General features: G+C 45.6%; 1 protein-coding gene across 1 annotated transcript in view; it reads right to left on the bottom strand.

Moving 5' to 3' along the window:
* Positions 1 to 24,067, bottom strand: part of HNRNPLL (heterogeneous nuclear ribonucleoprotein L like) — a 1,042,368-nt gene that overhangs the window by 668,247 nt on the left and 350,054 nt on the right. The window contains exon 5 of the mRNA XM_044057476.1: positions 21,698 to 21,720. Coding sequence (XP_043913411.1) covers positions 21,698 to 21,720 — 23 coding nt within the window. The remainder of the gene's footprint in view (positions 1 to 21,697; positions 21,721 to 24,067) is intronic.

The following is a 24,067-nucleotide window of genomic DNA, read 5'->3' on the forward strand; positions in this document are numbered from 1 at the left end:
AGGGGGGGGGGGATTTCCAGACCATGAAATACCCTTGGTGGGTAATGGAAAGAATGCAAGAATCCAGAGTAATCTTTAGCCAAACAGGAAAAGACAGGCAAAGAGAAAGAGGACAGTGGCTGGGAAGAATAAGACAGTCAGATAGCACCTGGTTCATCAGGAAAAGGAGACTTCCGAGACACAAGTCTGAGCAGCCTTTGTAGGAGGAGCCCACTTGCCACCCTTTTTAACCTTAGGACGATGAGACTGCCCGAGAACAAAGGTTGGCTTAGTGGGGTAGTTTATTTGAAATTTATGCATAGGAGAAACAAACAAGTTCCTGTAAAGCATCTGACCTCATCATGAAAAGACTTGACAAATCAAGCAGCAGCTTCACCAAACAAGTGTTTATTATCTAGAAGGGTATCCATAAACTTGGATTTAATATCAGGCAAAGGGTGAAGCCGAAGCAAAGAATACCTCATCACTGACCCAAAAGCAGCCGCCCTAGAAGAAGCATCTGCTGCGTAATAACTGCACTTTACAGACTAACGAGCCACGTGGGCAGACGTCCCTAAAATGGAAAGGGCAAGAGTATTACCTTCAGAGAATGGAAGGTCAGAAATCACCTGACAGGCCTGGGAAAGCAAATACCACCTGGACATATGGGTCTGATAATTAACAGCCCTAAAAGCAAAGGTAGCAGAGGTACAGACCTTGCCTAGCTTTTTCATACCTCTGCTATCTTTACCAGAAGGCAGTAACTTAGAAGAGGGAAGCAACTGAAAAGGCTTGTCGGAAACTACAGACTCCCCCGAGGGGGTCAACAGAAGGACACTTGTACAAAAACCTACAGTCCTTGGGCACCCTATAGAACCTATCAGCTTTCTTGGGGGCAGGGGGCTGAGAATCTGGAACCCTGGAGCCATTAGAAAACGCATCCAACAAAGCAGCCAAAACAGGAGAGACAGCAGAAGGTCTGGGAGAATCCATCTGCAGTAGCTCATACTATCTTTTTTGTACCTCAGAAACCTGAGCACAATGCCATTTAAAGAACTCCCTCATCCTAGACTCCTCTTCAAAGGTAGTATCAGGACTGATAGATTCCTCTTCCTCTGATCCACAGTCCAAAGGAGAGGGAATCTGGGAGGAGTAAGCAAGGAATTCCCCATCTGAATCTGCCACCTCCTCAGAGGGATCCAATTCTCTCTGGGTCTCTTAAGAGAGGTGGGGGGGGGGGTTGTAATAAAAAACTCCCTAAGGAAGTTTTAAAGCTATCAAAGCACTAAACAACCCAAGTGAAGGACTGCCACTCACTCTGTGGATCTTAGGAGCTGAGGAAATATGCTCAGTCTTCTGCTTCACCTTTAAGGGAACATCCGCCTTGAAATATTTAGAAGGCACCTACCCCAGATGACATTCAATAATAGTAGGGACTTCTAACTAAAATTTGGGGAACACCCCTTGGCCCCTCAGAAATAAATCAGCTGTGGTTCTCCCTGAACACCCGAAGTGGATGCCTGGTATGCCTCCTTAGACGTGCCTAAGGTCAGATCGCCATCAGCCCCAACCCAGTCACAGCAGAAGAATCAAATGAGGAAGTCAGGCGAAAGTACAGTTGTGTACACTTACCATAAATGTAGATGTTGGAGTGTCTTCACTGTTGCAGTCATCACTGCAGGGTTCTCCCCTGCTGGCAGGCAGTCCTCGGTCGGCCAGAATCCCAAAGTCTGGGTCCGGCGTCGGCTGCTCAGCCATGCTCCCTGACATCAGTGTGCCAGGAGTACAAAGCTGGCAGCCGACACCATGTTCTCCAGGTTTTTCTTTCCCCAGATGTCAGGTGTCCGAAAATGAGTGTAACCCCATACCCTTTGCAAATACACTTCAGAAGAAGGGTGAAGTAGGGAACCACACAAAAGAAAAAGTAAGAGGGGACAGGAGGGAGGGTAACCCAGACTGCAACAGTGAAGACACTCGAACATCTACATTTATGGTAAGTGTACACAACTGTACTATGTTCATCGTGTTTCACTGTTGCAGTCATCACTGTAGGGTTGAATCCCAAAGCAGAAGAAAAGGGAGGTGGTCATAAAGTAGAGGGGGTGGCTAGAAGGCCCTGCAAGACTGCAGAAGCAAAGCCTGCCCTAGACTTAGAGTAGAGAGGTAGATTGTAGTGTTTAGAAAAAGTATGCACTGAACTCCAAGTTGCAGCTTCCAAAATGTCTTTGGTAGGTACTCCCCTGAGGAAGGCAGCTGAAGTAGCAGCAGCCCTGGTAGAGTGAGTCCTAATACTTCCTGGGATTTGCTTTCCATGGTGAGAGTAACAAAATCTGATTCCATGAGCGATCCATTTAGAAATGGTCTGTTTTGAAATGGCTTTGCCTTGGGAACTTGAAGCATAAGAAACAAACAATTGCTCTGATTTCCTGATGTTCTTGGTTCTATCCAGGTAAAAACGAAAGTTGTCTGTGTACATTCAAGGAATGCAAGATCCTTTCCCCCCTATTTTGAGGATTGGAGAAAAAGGTTGGCAGGTGAATAGTTTGATTTAAAGCCACTTTGGAAACCACCTTAGGCATGAAAGCAGGATTAGTCCTTAAAGACACCCTGTCTTGGTGAAAAATAATATAAGGTTCCACAGCCATGACTGCTTGCAACTCCGAAACTCTCCTGGCTGAGGTCAAAGCTAACAGGATGGCTGTCTTCCATGATAAAAACTTGATGTCAGATGTGGCAGCAGGCTCAAAAGGAGATAGAGTGAGTTTTCCAAAACATAGTTGAGATCCCAGGCAGGAATGGGTGGTGATCTAGGGGGCCTTAAATTCTTAGCTCCTCTGAGAAACTGTCTCATGAGTTGGTGGGAAAAGACTGGAGGGTCTGTATTATAATAAGCAGAGATAGCAGAGGCATGTACCTTTATGGAAGAGAAGGAGAGACCCTTATGTAATAGGTCTGTCAGGTATAGTAAAATCAGAGGAATATTAGAAGTAAGAGGATCCGAATCCTGATCATGCATCCAGGTGCAAAATCTTTTCCATTTTCCTGCATAAGATTTTCTAGTGCTAGGGCGTCTGGCTTCTAAAATGACATCCATAACCTGCTTGGGAAGGAGAGGATTAATCATAGACCCTGAATTAGCCAGGCTGCCAGGCTGAGAGTTTTGACATGAGAGTGCAGAACCTGACCCTGGTGTTGGGACAAAAGATTTGGAGTCTGAGGTAAAACCCAAGGGGGCTCCTGTGAAAGATTCATCAGTGTTGGGTACCAAAACTGTCGAGGCCAATTTGGGGCCAGTAAAATCATCATCTTGGGCTTGTCCTGCTTGATCTTTAATAACACCCGTGGAAGAAGAGGTAGAGGTGGGAAGGCATATCCCGAGAGGTTTCTCCAACTGAATGATAGTGCATCCACTTTCCATGCTAGCTCGTGGAATGTCCTTGTGCAAAAAATCCATAGTTGATGATTGAGGGGGGATGCAAAAAGATCTATGTGCGGGCAGCCCCAGACTGCTGTAATCATCTTGAATATTTCGGTGTCCAGCATCCATTCGTGTGGGTCTGACAGGTTCCTGCTCAGACTGTCTTGCCAGAATGTTTTGTTTCCCTGGTAGGAACTGAGCTTGTAGGTCCACTTTGCAAGCTTGAGCTGTGTTCCATAGAGTCATGGCTAGTCTGCAAAGGGAGTAGGAGTGTGAACCCCCTTGCTTGTTTATGTACCACATAACTGTGGTGTTGTCTGTCCGTATCAGTAGTTGTCCTGGTTGTAAAAGATCCCTGAAGGCCAAGAGAGCGTCCTGAACAGCTATTTCCTTTAAATTGATATGCAGGTGCTTCTGATCCTTTGTCCAAAAGCCTTGCAGACATTTTCCCTGCAAATGGGCTCCCCATGTGTAATCTGAGGTGTCCGTGGTTAGCATCTGGCTGGCTGGAGGCAGACTGAAGGCTTTCCCTTTGTTGTGAATACATGCCTTGGTCCACCAAAGGAATTCCTTTTGTAGACAAGGCAGGACGGTGATCTGTGTGTCTAGACTGTGGCAATGCTGGGACCAAACACTTTTTAGGTACCACTGTATTTTCCTCATATGGAGTCTTGCATATGTTATGAGAAGGATGCAGGAGGCCATGTAACCCAAAGCGTGCAGGAATTTCCTTGCAGATAGCTGAGTTAGTGACGCCAAGGTTTTGAAAGTTGAAGCCAGCTGTAATTGTTTTTCAGATGTCAGAAATGCCATCTGGGTTGTTGTGTTTAGAAGAGCACCCAGAAAAGTTATCTGTTGTGAGGGTGTCAAATTTGACTTTTTTATGGTCACAGTGAATCCCAGGAACTTGAGAAGATTCTGAACAAATTCTAGATGCTGGAGTAAGACATCCTTGCTGTCTGCTTGAATAAGACAGTCGTCCAGATAAGGGTAAATTTGAATTCCCTTGAGTCTGTAATAAGCTACTACTGGTACCAGGCATTTGGTGAAGACCCTGGGCGCAGTAGACAACCCAAAGGGCAGCGCAGAGAATTGGTAATGCCTCGAGCCGGCCTTGAGCCCGAGGTATTTTCTGCACTACTCCTGTCTGATAGGAATGTGTAAGTAAGCCTCCTTTAAATCCAATGCTACCATCCATGCATTTTTGCTCAACATTGGCAGTAGCTGCTGCAGAGTAAGCATCTTGAATTTTGGTATCTCCGGGAAAGTGTTCAAGACTGACAGATCCAGGATGGGTCTCCATGAATTTTGCTTTAAGGGGACTAGAAAGAGCCTTGAGTAAAAACCTTGCCCCATTTCTGAAAGTGGAACCGGTTCCATGGCCCTCATAGCCATGAGGGCTTCCACCTGGTTTAAGGCCTCTGACCATTGATGTTTTGGTAGGTCCGGCCATCTGTTTGGTCTTGGTAGGGTATGAAAGTGGAATTTGTAACCAGTTGAAACCACATACATAACCCACTTGTCTTTGGTTATGTAAGTCCAATTTAGGTGAAAGTTTTCCTCTGAGAGGGGCTTCCAGGAAAGAAGTTCCTGCAGCCCAGCAGGGGGAGTCATTGAGCCTGTTTTCTATGAGTTTGAGGCCTGTCCTCTCCACCCCTAGGGGTGGAAGCAGTCCACTGTCTTGGTCTGTAGGAGGTCTGCGTTTGGGGCCTTCCTCTGGAACGTCTATATCTACCCCTCTGAGGCCTGTCTGAATAGGGAAAGGACCAATTTTTAGTTGGCCAATTCCTACTAAATCTGGGGGGCTGTACTTGTAAGAAATCCTTAACAGTTTGCATGGATTTAGCCTTATCCTCCATCTTCTTTATCACCTCTTCAGCCTTAGATACAAACAAAACATTATGCTGAACAGGTGCATCCAGTAACTTAGCTTTCACTTGATCAGGCAAGTTTTGCTCCTTTAACCAAGCATGTCTTCTAATGACTGTGCCAGAGGCAGCAGCCCTACAAGAAGCCTCCAAGGCATCAAAACCACAATGTAAACCATGCTTCCCTACTTGTTCAGCGGCATGCATCAAATCATGTAATTCCTTATTATCTGCACATGCGGAAATGGAAGCTAGCTTTTGTTTCATAACAGACATTAGAAATTGCTGGTATTTTAGCATAAGAAATTGACAGTTTAAAGCCCTAATAGATAAAGTTGCAGAAGTGTACACTTTTTTGCCCCATCTCTCTAAAGCTCTGGAATCCTTATCTGTCGGAATATGGTTTTTAGCAGAAGCGGCCTTAACCCCCTTAGGGCCCTGACAAATGGTTTCAGGATCAGCAGTAGGATTCTTGAATAGGAACTGGTGAGAATCAGGGACCCTATAATATCTGTCTGGCTTAGCAGGTGCTGGAGGAAGAGTCAGGAGTTAAGTTAGCCTCAGAGAAGGCATCATCCACAATATCCAAAATAGGAGGGATAGCCAGGGGTTTATGTTGGAGAAGAAGTAGAAAATCCCTAAGTCTTCTCTTAGATTCAGAGTACTCCTGTCCTTCCCAGTGAAAATGTTCCCTCATTTCATGTAAAGTTTCCCCAAATGAAAAATCCTCAGAGGGAGAAGCTGAAGGAATGGATTTCTCAGCATCAGAATCCTCATAAGGAGGGAAAGAATAATCCTGGTCAGAGGAAGACACTGAAGAAATAGATGCCTGATCAGAAGAGTCATAATCCAATTCCTGCCTTGGCCTTTTATCTGGAGGGGGATGTGAACCCCTAATCATGGTAAGTAAGTCCTCCGCCATCTTAAGTAACTGTTTTTGGGATTTGTGTGATCAGAAGAGGCCTGTGCTAAAGTCTTAGATTTGGAAGGAGTCTTTGCCTTTGTTAGAAGCTGTGTAGACCTAAACACCCCCTCGGAAGCCGGTACCTGCACAGCGGCTCCGGACCCATCCGAGGGAGCATTGTCCGAAGGTCCTGCAGCTGAAGTACTCAATGGCCTAGTTGGCTCCTCGTGGGAGTCCGTTTCGGCAATCGTTCCAAAATGGCCAACAACAGGGGCTGCGAAAGCGCATCACTGACGACGGCCGAACCTGAAGCTGGCTCTGCTTGTAAAACGTCATCTGTTTTGGACCTCGGAGGCCTGTCTTTACCCTTGCGTCGTTTGTGAACTCCGGTAGTCGGAAGCGTGTCCGACGACATTTTGTAATTAATTCGCCTACCGAAATAATGAAATGCAAAATCGTATCTACGCTTAATCGTACGTTGGTTAAATCTAGCACAAAACCGACAACTAGCTACGTCGTGGTCAGGGCCTAAACAAGGAAACCAGTAAAAATGGAAATCCTTATGAGGTATTTGCTTCCCACAAGAAATGCAATTAACTTTTTCGGACATCAGACTGGAGCAAGAAAAAAAAGTTTCCCCAACGGGGTACTTAGCTTTGAGTAGAAGTAGTAAGTCTTCGGACTGAAGAACGAAAAATTGTCAGGAGTCAGCCGACCAGCACTTGCAAACTGCTTTCACCGCACAGCAAGAAAGACTGGAGAACATGGCGTCAGCTGCCAGCTTTGTACTCCTGGCGCACTGACGTCAGGGAGCATGGCTGAGCAGACGATGCCGGACCCAGACTTTGGGATTCTGTCCGACCGAGGACTGCCTGCCGGCAGGGGAGAACCCTACAGTGATGACAGCAACAGTGAAACACGAACATCCTCCAAGCTATCACTCATCTCAGGAGGAACGTCCGGCAGAGTCTGAACAGAAAAAGATTCCACTCTAGGTTTCTTGTATCCTCAAGACAAACATTCCTACAATGAGGTTTCGCCAGGTTCATGGGGAGGATACCCCCCCCCCCCCATCGTAGTAGTGGTAGTCCACAAAAACTGACAGGCCAAAAAAAGCCATAAAGATGACAGAGTGGGCTACTAAACATAAGGAATTAATTATGTATTGTTCCTATTATGCAAGCAGCTTAGAATTTCCAGACAGAAGACATTCAGAAAAAGAGAGAGAAATTAGAGGAAAGAAAAGTACCTGCACAAGAAAAAAAAACATTCAAACCTTCAAATAAAAAATGTATGTTCCTTAATACAATACATTCATGAAAAACATTACATAAATGAAGAAACCTTTGGCCACCTGGAAAAAGAAGCAACAGAGGAAAATGTAAACATATAAATAAAGCAAAGATATTTCTGAAACGTATACAAAACAAACATGAACATAGGAAAGAAAGATAGTACAGTTTTGTACCTACCATAAATGTAGATGTCCGATAGATATGCAGCCCTCGGTCGGCCGGATTCCAAAGGCTGGGTCCGACGTCGGCTGATGTCGCATTTCTCTCCGACGTCAGAGCGGCTGGAGTACATGCGCATCAGCCCATGCCATCTTCTTCAGTGTTTCTTGCCCCAGATGCCAGGTGCCTTCCAAGGAAGGCTGTAATCAAATTGGAAGACAAAGATAGGTTTCCAGACAATAAACAAGCAATAAACAGATACACCATAACAGATATCCCCAGCTAAGGATAACAGGGAGAGGAGTGGACCCAAGGCATAGAGGGGAAGGAGGGAGGGAAAACCCGACTGCAGTTGCATATCTATCGGACATCTACATTTATGGTAGGTACAAAACTGTACTATGTCCTTCAAGAATGCAACTGCAGTCATAACATATGGGTTGAATACCATAGCTTAGCTGGGGGAGGTGGTATGCTCTAAGAAAAGGATGGTGTAGCTATCAATCCCTGCAGGACTGCCGAAGCAAAGCCTGCTCTGGATCTGGAATATAAAGGGAGGTTGTAGTGTTTGGAAAATGTATGCATGGAGCTCCATGTAGCAGCTTCTAGAATGTCTTTTGTAGGCACCCCTCTTAAAAATGCTGTAGAGGTGGCTGTAGCTCTGGTGGAGTGTGGTCTGACATTGGCTGGCACACTCTTTCCATGGAAGGAATAGCAGAATCTGATGCAATGTCCAATCCATTTTGAAATTGTCTGTTTGGAAATTGCTTTTCCTTGTACTCCAGGGGCGTAAGCTACAAAAAGCTGATCAGACTTCCTACTGGTCTTGGTTCTGTCTAGGTAGTAGCGAAGTTGTCTGTGTATGTCCAAGGTATGTAACGGTCTTTCCCCTTTGTTCTCAGGATTGGGAAAGAAAGTAGGCAGGTGAATTGCTTGATTTAAAGAAACCCTAGATACCACTTTTGGCAGAAAGGTAGGGTTGGTTCATAAGGAGACCCTGTCTCTGTGAAAAGTTATGAACGGTGGTATTGCCATTAAGGCCTGTAATTCCGAAACCTTTCTTGCTGAGGTAATGGCCAGCAGGAAAGCTGTCTTCCAGGAAAGAAATTGTAAATCCACAGAAGCTGCTGGCTCGAAGGGAGGTAGAGTCAATTTTTCTAGGACAAAATTGAGGTCCCAAGCTGGTACTGGTGCCTTTCTTGGGGGCTTTATATTCTTGATTCCTCTAAGAAATTGCCTTAACAAAGGATGTGAAAACACAGGTGGATCAGTGTTGTATCTAGCTGAGATAGCTGACGCATGTATTTTTATGGAAGAGTATGAGAGTCCTTTATGTAGCATATCTGCCAAGTATTCCAGAATGAGAAGAATGCTCAAAAGTGATGCATCATGACCCTTGTTGGTATCCAAATGCTGAATCTCTTCCATTTGGCTGAGTAAGCCTTTCTGGTGGATGGTCTGCGGGCTTCTGTTAGTATCCGCTGAACTTTCTTGGAGAGAGGTAAATTGAGGTTATTTATGGGATTTCCCGCTGACGCTGTAGCGTCTGGATGTTGGGATGAACTGTCCTGAAGTTGTGTTGAGTCAAAAGTTGGGGCCATTGTGGAAGGGCCCACGTTTTGTTGTGGCATATGCTCCGTAGTAGTGGGTACCAGTGTTGTCTTGGCCAGTCTGGAGCTATTAGGATCCCATTCGGCTGCTCTGCTTTGATCTTTAATAACACTGTGGTCATCAGTGGCAGAGGTGGAAATGCATAAATTATCAGGGAGCTCCAGTTGAATGAGAGGGCATCTATTTTCCATGCTTGTGGATGATATGTCCTTGAGCAGAACTTTTGTAAGTGATGATTGAGGTGGGAGGCAAATAGGTCTACGTCCGGCCTGCCCCATGTTGAGGTGAGTCGTAAAAAGATGTCTGGATGTAGCCTCCATTCGTGGGGGTCTAGGAAATTCCTGCTTAGACTGTCCGCCAGAACATTGTCTTTGCCTGGAACAAACTGGGATTGTAACTGTATGTTTAGACCCAGTGATTTTTCCCAAAGATTCATTGTCAGTCTGCAAAGGGGGTAAGAATGAGTGCCCCCCTGCTTGTTTATGTACCACATCACAGTGGTGTTGTCTGTCCGTATTAGTAGATGGCCTTGTTGAAGTTGTTGTCCAAAGGCCTCGATGGCATGCATTACTGCTAGCATTTCTTTTTGGTTGATATGCAGATGTGTTTCCTTTGGAGACCATTGCCCTTGAATACATCTGCCCTCCATGTGCGCCCCCCCCCCATCCAAGGTCTGAGGCATCTGTGGTCATGGTCTGTGTTATCTGAGGTTTTTTGAACGACATACCTGTGTTTGACTGGTTTACTGTGGCCCACCATAGAAATTCCTTTTGAAGACATGGAATGAGTGGAATAGTTGCTTCTAGGTTGTTGCTGTGTTGAGACCATAAGCTTTTCAAGTACCATTGAAGCTTTCTCATGTGTAGTCTTGCTAGTGGAACCAGGAGAATGCAGGATGCCATGTAACCCAGGGCCTGTAGGAAACTCCTTGCAGTCATCTGGGTGAGCTTTGCTAAACTTTTGAAGTAATGGGTTAACTTCTTTTGCTTGTCTTCTGTCAGGTAAGCCATTTGAGAGGCTGTGTCTAGTTTAGCTCCTAAGAAGGTTATTTGCTGGGATGGCTGAAGTCTTGACTTTTGAAAGTTGACTGTGTATCCCAGAGCCTGTAGCAAGTGTATGACATAATTCAAGTTTTTTGTCAAGGTTAGTTTGTTGTCCACTTGTATGAGGCAATCGTCCAGGTACGGGTAGATTTGAATCCCCTGGAGCCTGCAATGCTGCAATGAGCAATTACTGATGCCAGGCATTTCGTGAATACTCTGGGGGCAGTAGATAAGCCAAATGGCAATGCTGAGAATTGATAATGCTCTGGCCCTGCAAGAAATCTGAGGTATCTTCTGCAGCTGTGTCTGATAGGGACATGCAGGTATGCCTCCTTGAGGTCCAGAGTAATCAGCCAAGACCCCTTGCCCAGCATGGGAAGGAGTTGCTGTAGAGTCAGCATTTTGAACTTTGGTACTATGAGAAAAGTGTTAAGCGGACAAGTCCAGTATTGGTCTCCATTGAGTTTCTTTTCTTGGAACAAGGAACAGTCTTGAATAAAACCCCTGACCTTGTTCTTGTTGTGGAACTTTTTCTATTGCTTTGATCTGAGCAAACAGAGAAATTTGCTTGATAGCCTCTGCCCTCTGATTTTGTGGAAGGTTTGGCATGCCTTGTTTTCTTGGCAAGGTATGAAAAGGGAACCTGTAACCGTGGTCTATAATGTCCAAAATCCATTTGTCTTTTGTCAGTTTGTGCCAATTTTTTGAAAACAAAGATAACTTTCCGCCCAAAGGAGCTTCTGTTTGTCCCTGCGGGGCAGGAGAAACCCCTGTGTCACTTCTTTGGTTTGCTGGTTGCCACTGTCGTCCCCTGTAGGATCCTCTGTATTGCCCTCTTCCTCGGGCACGCCTGTTTTTGCCCCTTTGAAATCTTTCAGGATTAGGAAAGGACCAGTTTTTAGAAGGAAAGTTCCTGCTGAATCTGGGCGGCTGAACCTGGAGGAAATCTTTGACTGTCTGAACTGACTTGGCTTTTTCCTCAATGGACTTTAACACATCTTCAGCATTAGCACCAAAAATCTTGTTCTTTTCCAAGGGTGCGTCAAGAAGTTTTGCCTTAACATGATCTGGTAAAGGTTGTTCTTTTAACCATGCATGTCTACGAATGACCGCCCCTGTCACAGCTGCCCTACATGAAGCCTCCAATGCATCATATCCACACTGTAGAAAGTGATTGCTAACCTGCTGAGAATTATGCACAGCCTCCTGCAAAGACTTCCTATCTAAAGGTTCAGGAGAGGCCAATCTTTTCTGTAAAAGATCTAACAGGAAATCCTGATATTGAAACGTGAAAGAGACAATTGAGAGCTCTCATAGATAAAGTAGTGGAGGTGTAAACCTTCTTCCCCCATCTCTCCAAGGACCTTGCTTCCCTGTGGGAAGGCAATGGGTTTTTGGAGGTGGTAGCTGAAACCCCTTTAGGCCCCTGGGAAATTGTTTCTAAATCAACAGCATGGGCCTTAAATAAATGAGAATGGGTTTCTGGGACCCTATAGTATCTGTCAGGCTTGACAGGAGCAGGAGGAAGAGTATCAGGGGTAACACTGGAGTCAGAGTATAAATCATCCAAAACATCAAGCACAGGAGGTATAGCTAAGGGTCTGCGTTGAGGCTTTTTAAGGAAGGGTCGAAGGCGCTTTCTGGAATCTGAATATTCCTGGCCTTGCCACTTAAAATGCTCCCTCATGGAATGCAGAACTTCCCCAAAAGAAATATCCTCAGGAGGGGAGGCCGAGGGAATGGAGTCCTCTGCATCTGAATCCTCATATGTCTGGAAGGGCTCTTCCTGGCTTTCGGAGTGAAGAGTCCTCAGAATCTTCATCTGAAGGAAGAGGGTCAGAGGGTTCAACCCTGGGCCTCTTATCAGGAGGAGGCTGGGATCCTCTCTCAGGATGGGCCTGGGAACCTCTGATCAGGGAAATTAAATCTGTGGCCATAGACATGATTTGAGTTTCAGGAGTAGGCTGAGGTAAGGTTTTAGCAGTAAGATGCTTGGACTTGCTGGCTGCCTTAGCACGTGTGTAGGCCTTGATAGACATGGACATGGGAGGCCTAGCCGCTCCACGTGCAGGAGTGACCTTATCAACAGCAATGGTCTCAGGCATTTCCTCGGTTTCAGTATCCGGAGGAAAATCAATAACTGGCGTCGGAGTGGCCTCCGGTATCGGTAATGCGGTGTCTTCGGTTCGGAGCGGTGGAATAACCGCCTCAGAGGGAACCGGGGCACTCGCGGTTAGTTTTGGCGTGGTGTCGGTGGAAGACGCGGGCCGAGGATGTCGGTCCCGGTCTTTTCATTTCTTAGGAGTCTGCGTTGTCGGTTGTTCCGACGCCATTGTATAATCAAATTTTTCGCCGAAAAAGTCTTCAGCGAACTCCACCCGGCGCCTGAGAGTGCGCTTATTGATGCGAGCACAGGCGGCACAGGCCGAGACGTCGTGGTCTGGGCCAAGGCAAGGGAGGCAGTAAGAGTGGAAATCCTTATGAGGTATTTGTTTACCACAAGACAAACAATTATTAACTTTTTCAGTAATTTCTGACATCGGCTGAGGCAAGAAAAGGTCCCCAACGGGGTACTTAGCTTTTTTGATGACTTCGGTTTCGAAGAATACAGGAGCTGACCGACCGGCACTTGCGAACTGCTTCTGCTTCGGGCACCGCGCGGCAAGAAAGACTGAAGAAGATGGCGTCAGCTGATGCTTATATACTCCAGCCGCTCTGACTGAGAGAAATGCGACATCAGCCGACGTCGGACCCAGCCTTTGGAATCCGGCTGACCGAGGGCTGCCTGAGGCAGGACAACCCATATGTTATGACTGCAGTTGCATTCTTGAAGGACATCAGGTATGGTGCAATATTTATGCCAAGAGGAAATCCAAACTAATCAATACAAAAAAGCAGCTCCAAAGTTATCTGAAAAGAAATACAGGCAAAGGCACCAAGATATTTCACTACACAAAAAATAAGAAAACAAAGGGGGAATGTAGAACTAGTAAGGTAGAATTTAAACAAATACAAACTAAAGTAATGGATTACCTGCAAAGTGAAGGATTCAATATAGAAAATCCAGCACAGGCAATGGCACAGCATGATGGAACTATGAGTCCAAAAGTTTAAGGCGTAGCAAGTGAAGCGGGAGGTATCTGAAGACTTGCCACACGGTCATGCTCTGCAGCGTTCTGTAGGAGACTAGTACTAAAGTTCACTTAGGTTGCACAGCAAGGGAAGAAGTACGAAAACGTGGCAACTTTCACAGATAGAGTTGCAGGGGTGATGAACCAATGAGTTCCCACTTGAAGATGGGTGCATTTAAAGATCATGCCATAGGAAGATGTTCCAGAACTTTCTATAGAGTACCCACAGGAAATGCAGACCAAAGAAGATGCTCTCAGTCTACAAGAAAATTATCTAAGGGAAGACTATACTAGAAAAGCTCACCCAGACTCTGCCACAACTGCTGTGAGGGAAAGGTTGTTTGTTTTTGTGTTCTTGTAGTTTGCATTGGTTCATTGCCGTCACGATATACAAAATAAAAGATTTATTTGCTTTACACTGTTTTACTGGTATTCTGCTTTTAAACAATTGCATAAAACAGGGGACGGCCACGGTGGTGCAGCGGATAGTGTTGTCGCCTCACAGCGAGAGGCTCTCCGGTTCCATCTTCAGCTGGGGTGTCTTCTGTGTGGAGTCTGCATGTCCTCCCTGTGGTCCTGTGGGTTTCCTCCAGGTGCTCCGATTTCCTCCCACATCCCCAAAGACATGCTACAAGTGGATTGGACATGCTAAAGTTGGCCCTAGGCGTGAGTGCGTGTGTGTGCCTTCCTGTGGAAGGTTGGGTGCCGGGCTGGCAACTCGACACCGTAAAAAAACTCCACTGCTAATCATGAGCGGACACAATGTGATCTGCTGTGGTGACCCCTAACTGGGAAAAGCTGAAAGAGAGAGAGAGAATTTAAACTAGAAAACAGACCATGAGCTCTCTCACGAGTCACACAGAAAACGTTATGTACTCACCATAATGTTCCATCTGTGTTGCTCAATTATCATTCTTCCTCAAATGCTGGGTTCGGATCTGACACTTGGATCCAACTCTGCCGCATTTTCCAGGTCATGGAACACAAACTCTCAAGTTCCTCCCTTATCCATAACACCCCAGACACCTAACACACCTTATATTTTGTTTGCTGTCTTTTAAGCCTGTAAGCATGATGCAATACAAAGAGAACAGCATCTGGGGCTCAAATAAAAGGAAAGAATAGTTGTGTAAAATCTTACCATAACCACAGACGTCCTTCTCTTTCATGTTGCAGTACTTTAAGCATCAGGGCTCCTCCGTCTGAGGTGATCCGAACATCTGGCCCATATACAAAAGCTTTGCCTGGCTGCTGTAAGGCGCATTGGACGTCACACGTAGGTACCATAAACCGTGGTCCATAAATGTGATGTCTGCATGCACAGACCTTAGAACTGAATGCGCCAGTTGGACAATAGTCTAAGAGTAGCTAATCAGGACACCATCCAGAGAGGGAAAATGTGAAACAGGAAGAAAAGGAAGGGGTATAGGTCCTAAATGGGGGTAGGAGGCAGGGATAGGAATACTGCAACATGGAAGAGAAGGACATCTATGGTTATGGTAAGATTTTAAACAACTATTCTAGGTCCTTCTATTCTCATGTTACAGCATTCTAAACATGAGGGAAAGTACCAAAACCCAGCATGTATTATGGGAGGTGGAAGAGGAACTTTCTATGAATCCATGCAGGATGGCTTTAGCAAAACCCACCCAAGTCATGGAGATATTATTCAGCTTGTAATGTTTAGTGACTGTCTGGACTGAAGATCATGTGGCTGCCTCCAGGATAGTGGTTGTATCTAATACTCTGAAAAAGGCACCTGAGGAGGCCACAACCCTGGTGGAGTGGACCCTCACAGTGCAAAGAAGGTGTTTTCCATGAAAGGAGTAGCAAAAGGAAATAAGTGTTTGAAATCCAAGATGATATTGTTTGCTTGGATACAGCTTTCCCCAGAGCCCTGGGATGAAAGGATACAAATGACTTAAGACTTTCTGATGTGCTTATTCTCTAGGTAAAGTCTAAAATGTCTGAACATCAAGGGAATGGAGCAGTGTGTCACTTTGTAGGGAAGGAAAGAACGTGGGTAAGTAGATGGACTGGTTAAGTGCTTTAGGCATGAAGGATGGGTTTGTATGAATGGAGACCCTATCCTTATGAAATATCAGATATGGTGGGTTAGCCACGAGTGCTTATAATTCCAAGATCAGTCTGGCCGAATTTAGGGCTACAAGAAGCACTGTTTTCTAAGTGCACATCTCAAGGTGTCTGTGGCTGCTGGCTCGAAGGGGGCAGGATGAGTTTTTCTAGAATGAAGTTCAGGTCCCAAGGAGGAGAGAGAGGTTTCTTGGAGGCCTGATATGAAGTACCCCCTTAAACAGTTTTAACTCTAAAATGGACAACAAAGGTGGATTGAGAGGTAAGAAAGCGGAGATTGTTGATAAGTGGACTTTCACTGATGAATATGAAAGTTCAGACTGAGTTAACAAAACAAAACTAGAGGTACATCTGCCTGAATGGAACTTAGTTGCTTGTGAAGACACCAACTGGAGAATCTTTTCCACTTGGATAGGCAAGATCTCCTGGTAGTGGGTTTCCTGGCCTCCTGCAGGACAGAAAGCACGTCCTCTGCATAAAGGCTTCTAAAAGGGATCATAAGTTCATCACCCACAGGGTTAGTCTGAGGGTTTGGAGGTGTGGATGCACGTGATCTCTTCTGTTGTGTGATGAGGTCCACCTTGTGGAGTAACTTGTGGTGATTGCCCTTAGCTAGAGAGAAAAAGTAGGGGGTACCAGTGCTACGTTGGCCAAAAGGGAATCACTAACAAGATTTTTGGTTTGTCCTGTTGAACTTTCAGCAGGACTTTCTGTACGAGAGGGAAGTGGGGGAGGTGGATGAAGAAATATCCCCTTCCAGAAGACTGAGAAGGTGTCAACCCTCCAGGCTGGGGGGGGGGGGGGGGGGGTTGTTGTGCAGAATAGCTTCAGTAGTCTGTTCTGAGGGGAAGAAAACAGATCTATTTGTGGTGTACCCCACCGGTGGACTATGTCCACGAAGACATCCCCGTGCAACTTCCATTCGTGATTCTGTGATAATGACCTGCTAAGTGCATCCGCCTGAGCACCGTTTTGAGAAGGGATGTAAAATGCATGCAGCTTCTAGCTTGGAGTGCAGCCATTTCCCAAGCCTGGCTGGCCAGCCTGCAGAGCAAGTATGACTTTGCCCCCTCTTGTTTGTTGATATACCACAGGACTGTGGTGTTGCCAGTGAAAATTCTTAGAGGTCCTGAGTGTACAAGGGGGAGGAATGCTTTCAGGGCCAGGATGAGGGCAGTCATTTCCTGGATATTGATGTGTTTGTTTTTCCGAAGACAAGAGTCCCACTGGCCCTGAACCTTCAGTGCATTCATAGTTACTCCCCATCCCAGATCTGGTACATCTGTTGAACCACAGGGAGTGGGTATAATGGTAGTCCTAGGTTGAGGTGAATTTGCTTGATCCACCATAAGATCTCTTTCTTGAGACATGGAAGGAATGGTATCTGAAACTCTAGTAGGTGGTTGTGTTGGGACCAAACATTCTTCAGGTACCACTGAAATTTTCTCGTGTGTAACCTGGCTAGGGTAACACGGGAAGCATGGTTGCCATCAACCCCAGGAGGTGTAGGAACTCCCTAGCAGAAATGCAGCTGGCTAGAAGTAGGCCCTGGAAACAAGTGGTCAAAGATGTGACCTCTTCTTGTGGAAGAAAGGCCTTCATCAAATCTGTTCTTATTCTGCAACACAGGAACACCTGGTCCTGGGAGGGAGTAAGTGAGGATTTGAGATGGCAGATTGTGAAACCTAGGCCTTTGAGGAGGGAAATGGTGAATTGTAGGTGCCTTAGTAGAGTGGTTGGATGACCTGCCTGCAAGTATGAGAAGATCTGAACACAAGTTTGTTCTGCAAAATGCCACCACAGGAGCTAGACATTTTGTGAATACCCTTGGTGCAGTGGACAAACCAAAGGGAAGGCAGTAAAACACAGGGATTTCCACAATAAGATGGGTGGATAGGGAGATGAAGATATGCATCCTTCGGGTCTAAAGTGGCCAGATAAGAGCTGGGAGTCAAGAGTGGAAGAAGTGTTCGGTGGGAGAGCATGTGGAAAATGGGCACATAGAGGAAAGGGTTTAGAAGAGGCAGGTCCAAGACAAGTCTCCATGGGCCATCCTTTCTTGGGACTAGGAAGAGTCTGGAATAAAAACCTAAGCCTTCTTGCCCTAGTACCTTGTCTGACTATCTTGAATGACTTGTGATATGAGATGAATTTGGTCCTTTGAGGGTGTGGGATATTCTTTGGGACAGACTTTTCCCTCCAGGTCATGGAATATCCTTTTTCCATTACTGACAAGACCCAGTCGTCTGAGGTGATCTGTTGCCACAAGGGAAGACAGTGAGAGAGGCGGAAGATAAGTGTGTTAGGGTCTGACATTCATGCACTGTTGGGCCTGTCATTAAAGGGATGCCTGTCATTAAAGGGATGTCTTGGAGTAGTTTGAGAGAAGGTAGGCCTGGATAAAGAAGGCTTTCTGGCACCTTTTCTGGGTTTGGTGGCAGGTAGAGCGGAAGCCTTCCTGACAAATCTGGGTTTAGCAGGGTAGTTTCTATGAAACTTAGGCACTGGTGAGACAAAAAGGTGTTTGAGGTCCTGCAGTTCTTTGCTTTTTTCCTTCAGGTTTTTTAACAGTTTTGTTGACTGCTTTCCAAAGAGAAGGTAGTGGAGCATCCATAATTTTGCTTTTAAAACTCTCAGGCAAACGTAGTCTGAGCCAGGAGTACATATGGAGGACTAAGGCTGAGGCAGCTGACCTGCCTGACACTTCTGCAGCATCATAGCTGCATTTTACAGAATGTCTAGTGACATGTGCAGCTAATGAAAGGATGGAAGCTACCTGTGCCTTGGTGGGAGACTAATACTATTCAGTTGTCCATGGCTTGTGAGACCAGGTCCAAGGCATATTTGACCATATGCATTTAGTAGTTGATGGCTCCAAAGGCAAGTGTGGAAAAAGTGTAAATTCTCTTCCCTAGCCTATCTATCATCTTACTGTATTTATCCGATGGGAGCAAGGAAGAGGGGGGAATCTGTCTGGATTGTTTATCCGGAGAGACTGCAATAACAGCAGGGTCTGCCATAGGAGCATGTGCATTGCTCACTGCCACACCCTCAAAGTTTCTTGACACACGGGGTAAGATATGGTTTTCCCTTGTTTGTTGCTGTATCAGACTACGGACATTGTCCATCTGAACTGCAATGGTCCCAGAAGGGAGACTGACTTAGAAGGCCTGCAATGCTAAGAGAGTCTCCTTTCCAAAACAATGATGTTTACTGGCCTCTTTGGGGGACCACGTGCCTTGGACAGTCTTCCCCAAGAAATGTCCCCTCCACCCAATCTGGGAAGCATCAGCAGTCACTATGGGTTTGGGTTGAGGGAGAACAAAGGAGTGATCTACTACTTGATCAGATTACATCAACCATAGGAAGTAATTTTTGCTAGCCCTTGTAATCTTGATCTGACTGGACAAAGGTGAAAAATGGACCACTGAGTCACTAGGGTCCACTGAAGGATTCTCATGCGGTACACCTTGCTAATGGTACCAGAACAACTGCAGCAGACATTGACCCCAATGCTTGCAGAATCAGCTGAGCTGAAAGAGAAGTACTCTGAATGATCTTCTAGACCTGAAAATGAATGGTTTGAATCCTTGGAGGAAGAGAGGGTGTCATAATTACCATATTGAACAAGTCTCGGATGAACTCCAACATTTGAGTTGGTACAAGTTGAGATTTCTTGTAAACGATGGTAATTCCCAGATGAGTATATTATTCTCGTGTTCTGATCAGATCATGGCTGGAGCGATTATGAGCCAGTCATCCAAATACAGAAACACCCAGAAGCCCTGCAGTCATAAGTGAGCTGTTACTAATGCCATACTCTTGGTGAACACCCTGGGGGCTTTGGTGAGACCAAAGGGCAGGGCCCCGAATTGGTAATGACTGGCTCCCTGCCAGAAGCATAGAAATCTCCTGAAATGTCTGTTCATATTCATAGGACAGTAAACATCCTGAAGATCTACCAAGCACATCTAGTTTTCCTTGTGTAGAAAAGGTGGAATGGACTGAACCGTGAGCATCCAGAACTTGGTGTACTGAACCGACTTAAGACTGCTGAGATCCAAAATTGATTTTCAGACCCAGTTTTCTTTGGAACTAAAAAAAAAAATCTTGAGCAACTTCCAGACACTCTAGTCTGGGGGGAGGGGGGACTTCTTGGATGAAATCTTTTCCAGCAGCTTGTTTATTTCTAGTGCTGTTGCTTCCCTCTGCTTAGATGGAACATCGGGGGATTTTATTATCAAAGGGGGTGATAGGGAAACTGATATTATATAACCTCTGGAGATAATTCTCTGAACCCACAAATCCTTGGCAATCTGTAGCCAGGCTCTCTGGTGCAGGTACAAATGATCTCCAACTGCCTCCAGAGATGGACAGTCAGGCCTCCTTTCAGGAGCACTAGTAGGATCCATCGGATAATGTATTTCTCATACCTGGTTCTGTGGACCACCTCTGCTGCACAGACAGCATTTTCCATAGAGTTCCCCCTCTGCCCCTGAGGGAACTATCTCCACATGGATCTTGAAAGGGACCCTGGGACTTTCTGAACCACATTTTTTGTTCACCTAGTTGGTTCCTAGAAAAAGTCCTTTGAAGGGCTGAAAAACTACCACAGCAGACAGGGTTATATCTTCCTGCTCACACCTGGAGTGTGTCTAACTTTGGGGACAAATAAAGAACTTCCATCAAAAGGAGAATTGATGAAGAAAGATTTGAAGGGCTCATCAAAATCACACAGGCACATCCAAGCAGGCCTCCTCACGGAAATGCCTGAACCCCCCGCCCATGAGGTACCTTCAGCTATTATGAGAGGAGTCTCACGGACGAGTTTGAAATTGACTGGAAGGAGCCAACGGCACTCTCTGCCTCAGCAGATATGGTTCTGGAGAGGGATTTGGTGAGTTCCTTAATTAAATCCCTCTGAAGTTTAGTGAAGTGTGCCAAATAATACAGCAACAGAAGACCAAAGGTGGTTTAAGAATATACATGCTTCCCGAATCTGTCCAATGTCCTAGTCTCCCTGTTGGGGGAGGGTGGTTGACAACAGAACTGTTCTGCTAGTTCCTTCGTTGTGGCTTCGGTTACAACCATAGCATCGACTGGTACTCCCTTACTCCAGAACTTTGTCCTTTGGTGGTGCCAGGATCCTATCTGGTCTCTTGGGGAATGACTCAATGGTGTCAGATTCTTTCCATGCCCATCAAGAAATCAAATCAATGAGCTTGTCTGCAGACAGTCACCCAGGAGGTAGACAGGCCAGCTCCAAAAGCCACCAGGAATACAGACTCCTCTTGGGAAGGGCTGTCGGGAGACAAACTACCCCTTTGCTTAACTTCTAGAACGCTTCCAAGAGAGACATCTGGTGGTGATCTTGGGGACCCTTTCGCCTCATCAAAATCAGTATCCTCCATGACAGACTCTTGTGGAGGGAGAGTAAGTAACTCTTCTTGCACTTTTTCTTCCTTGGAACTTATCTGGTGGAATGCTCCAGAGAAGTATCGGAAGAAATGAGTATACCCTGCTAGGTACCCTGGTGACTTACCTGAACTAGCTGCCTCTATGGCAAAGGAAGTTGAGGCTCAGGACGCAGACACGAGTAGGGTTGAAGTCTGAGCCAATGAAGGAGATGTCTCAACTCTAGGAATAGAGAAAGCTCTCTCCACCACCTCGAAAGTACAATGCCTCAGACAGAAAGAAACCAACGCCTCCGAATAAAACACGTTTCTGGCCCACCAGCTCCCTTTTTCTCAAAAACCCGAGGAAGGAGTCAGAACCAGGCTAACACAGAAGCTCCAAGGATCACACTCAACTCCACTTCAACACCCTGGCACCAACACTATAGCTTCAAGAATCCTCTGGCTCCAAAGTGTTCACAGCTGGCACACTCAGCAAACTCCAAAGGAGTCGAAGATACCATGATCGTCAAATAAGATGCAGACACCAGAATCTTTTAATCAGACTGCTCCAAAACCAATGGTCAGATCGGAAAATGAGCCAGTATTGGTGGGGTAGTATTAACCAAGGTCTCCGGACCAGACTGGTTCGGTGCCAGAAGGATGAAGCAGTCACCAAAGCCATGGACGAGGGTAAGGTGGTTCACACAGCCTATCTAGATCTTGCCAAGGCTTTCGACACCATCCCCCACTCTGGAATTATAGATAAACTCCCTAAACTAGGCATAAATCCCTATGTCACAAGATGGGTTGCCAACTGGCTCACTGACAGAAGCCACACTGTGAAAGTAGCAGACTCCAAATCCAACTTCAGACCAGTGACAAGTGGAGTACCACAGGGTTCAAGTCCTGGGTCCACTCCTATTTGGTATCTTCTCCTCTGAAGTACAAGTTAATACAGAAGGTCTTTGGCTAACTAAGTTCGCAGATGACTGCAAACTAGGAGCCATAATCGAAACTCCTAACGATGTGGACATCCTACAAAAGGGCCTCACTGAGACAGATGCCTGGTGTCAAAGCCATGTCCTCAAGCTCAATGCCAAAAAGTGCATTGTCATCCCCTTTGGTTAAAAACTCTTTACCCAAGAACTACAACATAGGCGGTAGTATACTTAACACCGAAAGTGTGATAAGAGACCTTGGGACACCGGTGGACAGTTGTCTCTCCTTTGATAATCACATCGCCACAGGAGTCAAGAAATCCTTCTACGTGGCACATCTCATCACAAAAACTTTCTCATCCAGAAAAAAAAAAGTTCATTGTTCCCCTCTACTCATCACTCAGACCCATTATAGAGTACAATGCTCCTTTTGGTATGTACCTCACAAGACATCTACAACAACTAGAAAGGCCACAGAAATACCTCACAAAGAGGATTACCGGCTTCAAACAGATGCCCTACGCAGACCGTCTCAAAAAACTCCAGCTTTACTCTTTCACATATCGCCTACTCAGAGGTGATCTCTGCCTAACATACAAAGCTATGTCAAACCCAGAGCTGGTGGACATGCTCCACTTAAAGAAATCCTAATCCCTCAGAGCTACATGCTCTAGGGACCTAAACTTTGTCACCACAATAAACAGAACATGCCAGAGGGGATAGATTCCTGTCCCAGAGACTTCCCATACTCTGGAATAAACTACCTATCTATATTAAACAAAGCTCCCCATTAGCACTCAAGAAAAATCTTGATGATTGGATGGGAAATAGGAAATTCACCCCGGGGATCATTTCTGTGGCTCTGCTTGACAGTGGCACAGTAAAATAAAATTTTCTTGGGTGGCAAAAGCCAGGGTACCTTTTTGGCTGGGCTTGTATAGGCCCCTAGGGCCGATAGCCTAGCACCGACCTATGAATCTGCATCAAGAGGAATTTCCTTGTTGTCCTGTCCATACTGGCCTCAGAAACCTTCTGGAGGAACATGTGAAGAATGTTATCTATCCAAGAAAGGAGAAGGCAAGTGAGAGGATACGGACCCAAGACCAAAGGATGAGATCTGATCTGAGGAGACTTCTCTAGTTTGGTCTTCAGATCCGATAGTTTCAGAATCTTACATGGAGGTTCTGAACCTGGAGCCAAAGGAGATGTTAGATCCAGGGAACTGTTCAGGATTTTTCTTGTCAGATTTCTTGGGGGTTTGAGCCCCAGAAGGTTTCTGTCGTTTTAAAAAGAAGAAAACCTCTCAATATCAATTTGTTTTTTTCTATCAATCAGAGCTCTTGGATTGAACCCCTGCAGATTTCAGAACTGGAGTCTAGATGCTCAGGGACTAGGCAATAGCAAAACAGTTTGTGCATCAGATAAAGGAATTTTATGGCAACAGGCCATACATTTTTTAAAGCCCAAAGGCTTGTCAGACATACTGAGATAAATAAACTAAAGAGAAAGATTTTTTTTTTTTGGAAAAAATAAACTAAGGCAAGACAATAGTAGGGAAAGGATGAAAAGATTACCAATTACCAACAATGGTAATTACAGAAGTAATGAAATAGTACAAGGGGGAAAAAAATAACTATGGTAATAAGATTACATGAAAGTTCTCACATAAAAGCACTTGCAATGTCACTAAGGTTGTCAGCAGTACACATACTGCACCCATCACACAATTCAAAGCTGACAGAAGCACATATGCTGAGGCACTTAAATGTAACCTTCCTAAACACTAAAGATGACCTGGATAAAGTGTGCATAATAAATACCCTCAGCAGCCCCAAATGCATTCTCTGAAAACACCCACATCAACACATACACCCACATCCACACATACAACCAAACCACATCTCATGCAGCCTCTACTAAGCCCATATGGCAAGCCATTACACAATAGAACATTCTGGTTGTTGGAGACTCCATCGTGAGACACAATGATGCCCCTCTCACCAGGCTGAGTAAGGAGAAAGTCATTGCCAGCAGGGGCCAGGATCTCCCACACTATACAAGCACTCAGGTCAATGTACCACAAAAAACAGTACAACTTAGTCATAGCTCATGTGGGCATAAAGGACCACAGATGCATCTCCCAACAATACAAGAAGAAAGACAATATGGATCTCTTGGAATGTATCCCAGGCTGGTATAAGTCTAGCACTGAGCAACATTTTACTTACTTT

This window comes from Protopterus annectens, chromosome 1.part2 (genome assembly GCF_019279795.1).
Source record: "Protopterus annectens isolate FY-2018-M chromosome 1.part2, PAN1.0, whole genome shotgun sequence".
Classification (NCBI taxonomy): Eukaryota; Metazoa; Chordata; order Ceratodontiformes; family Protopteridae; genus Protopterus; species Protopterus annectens.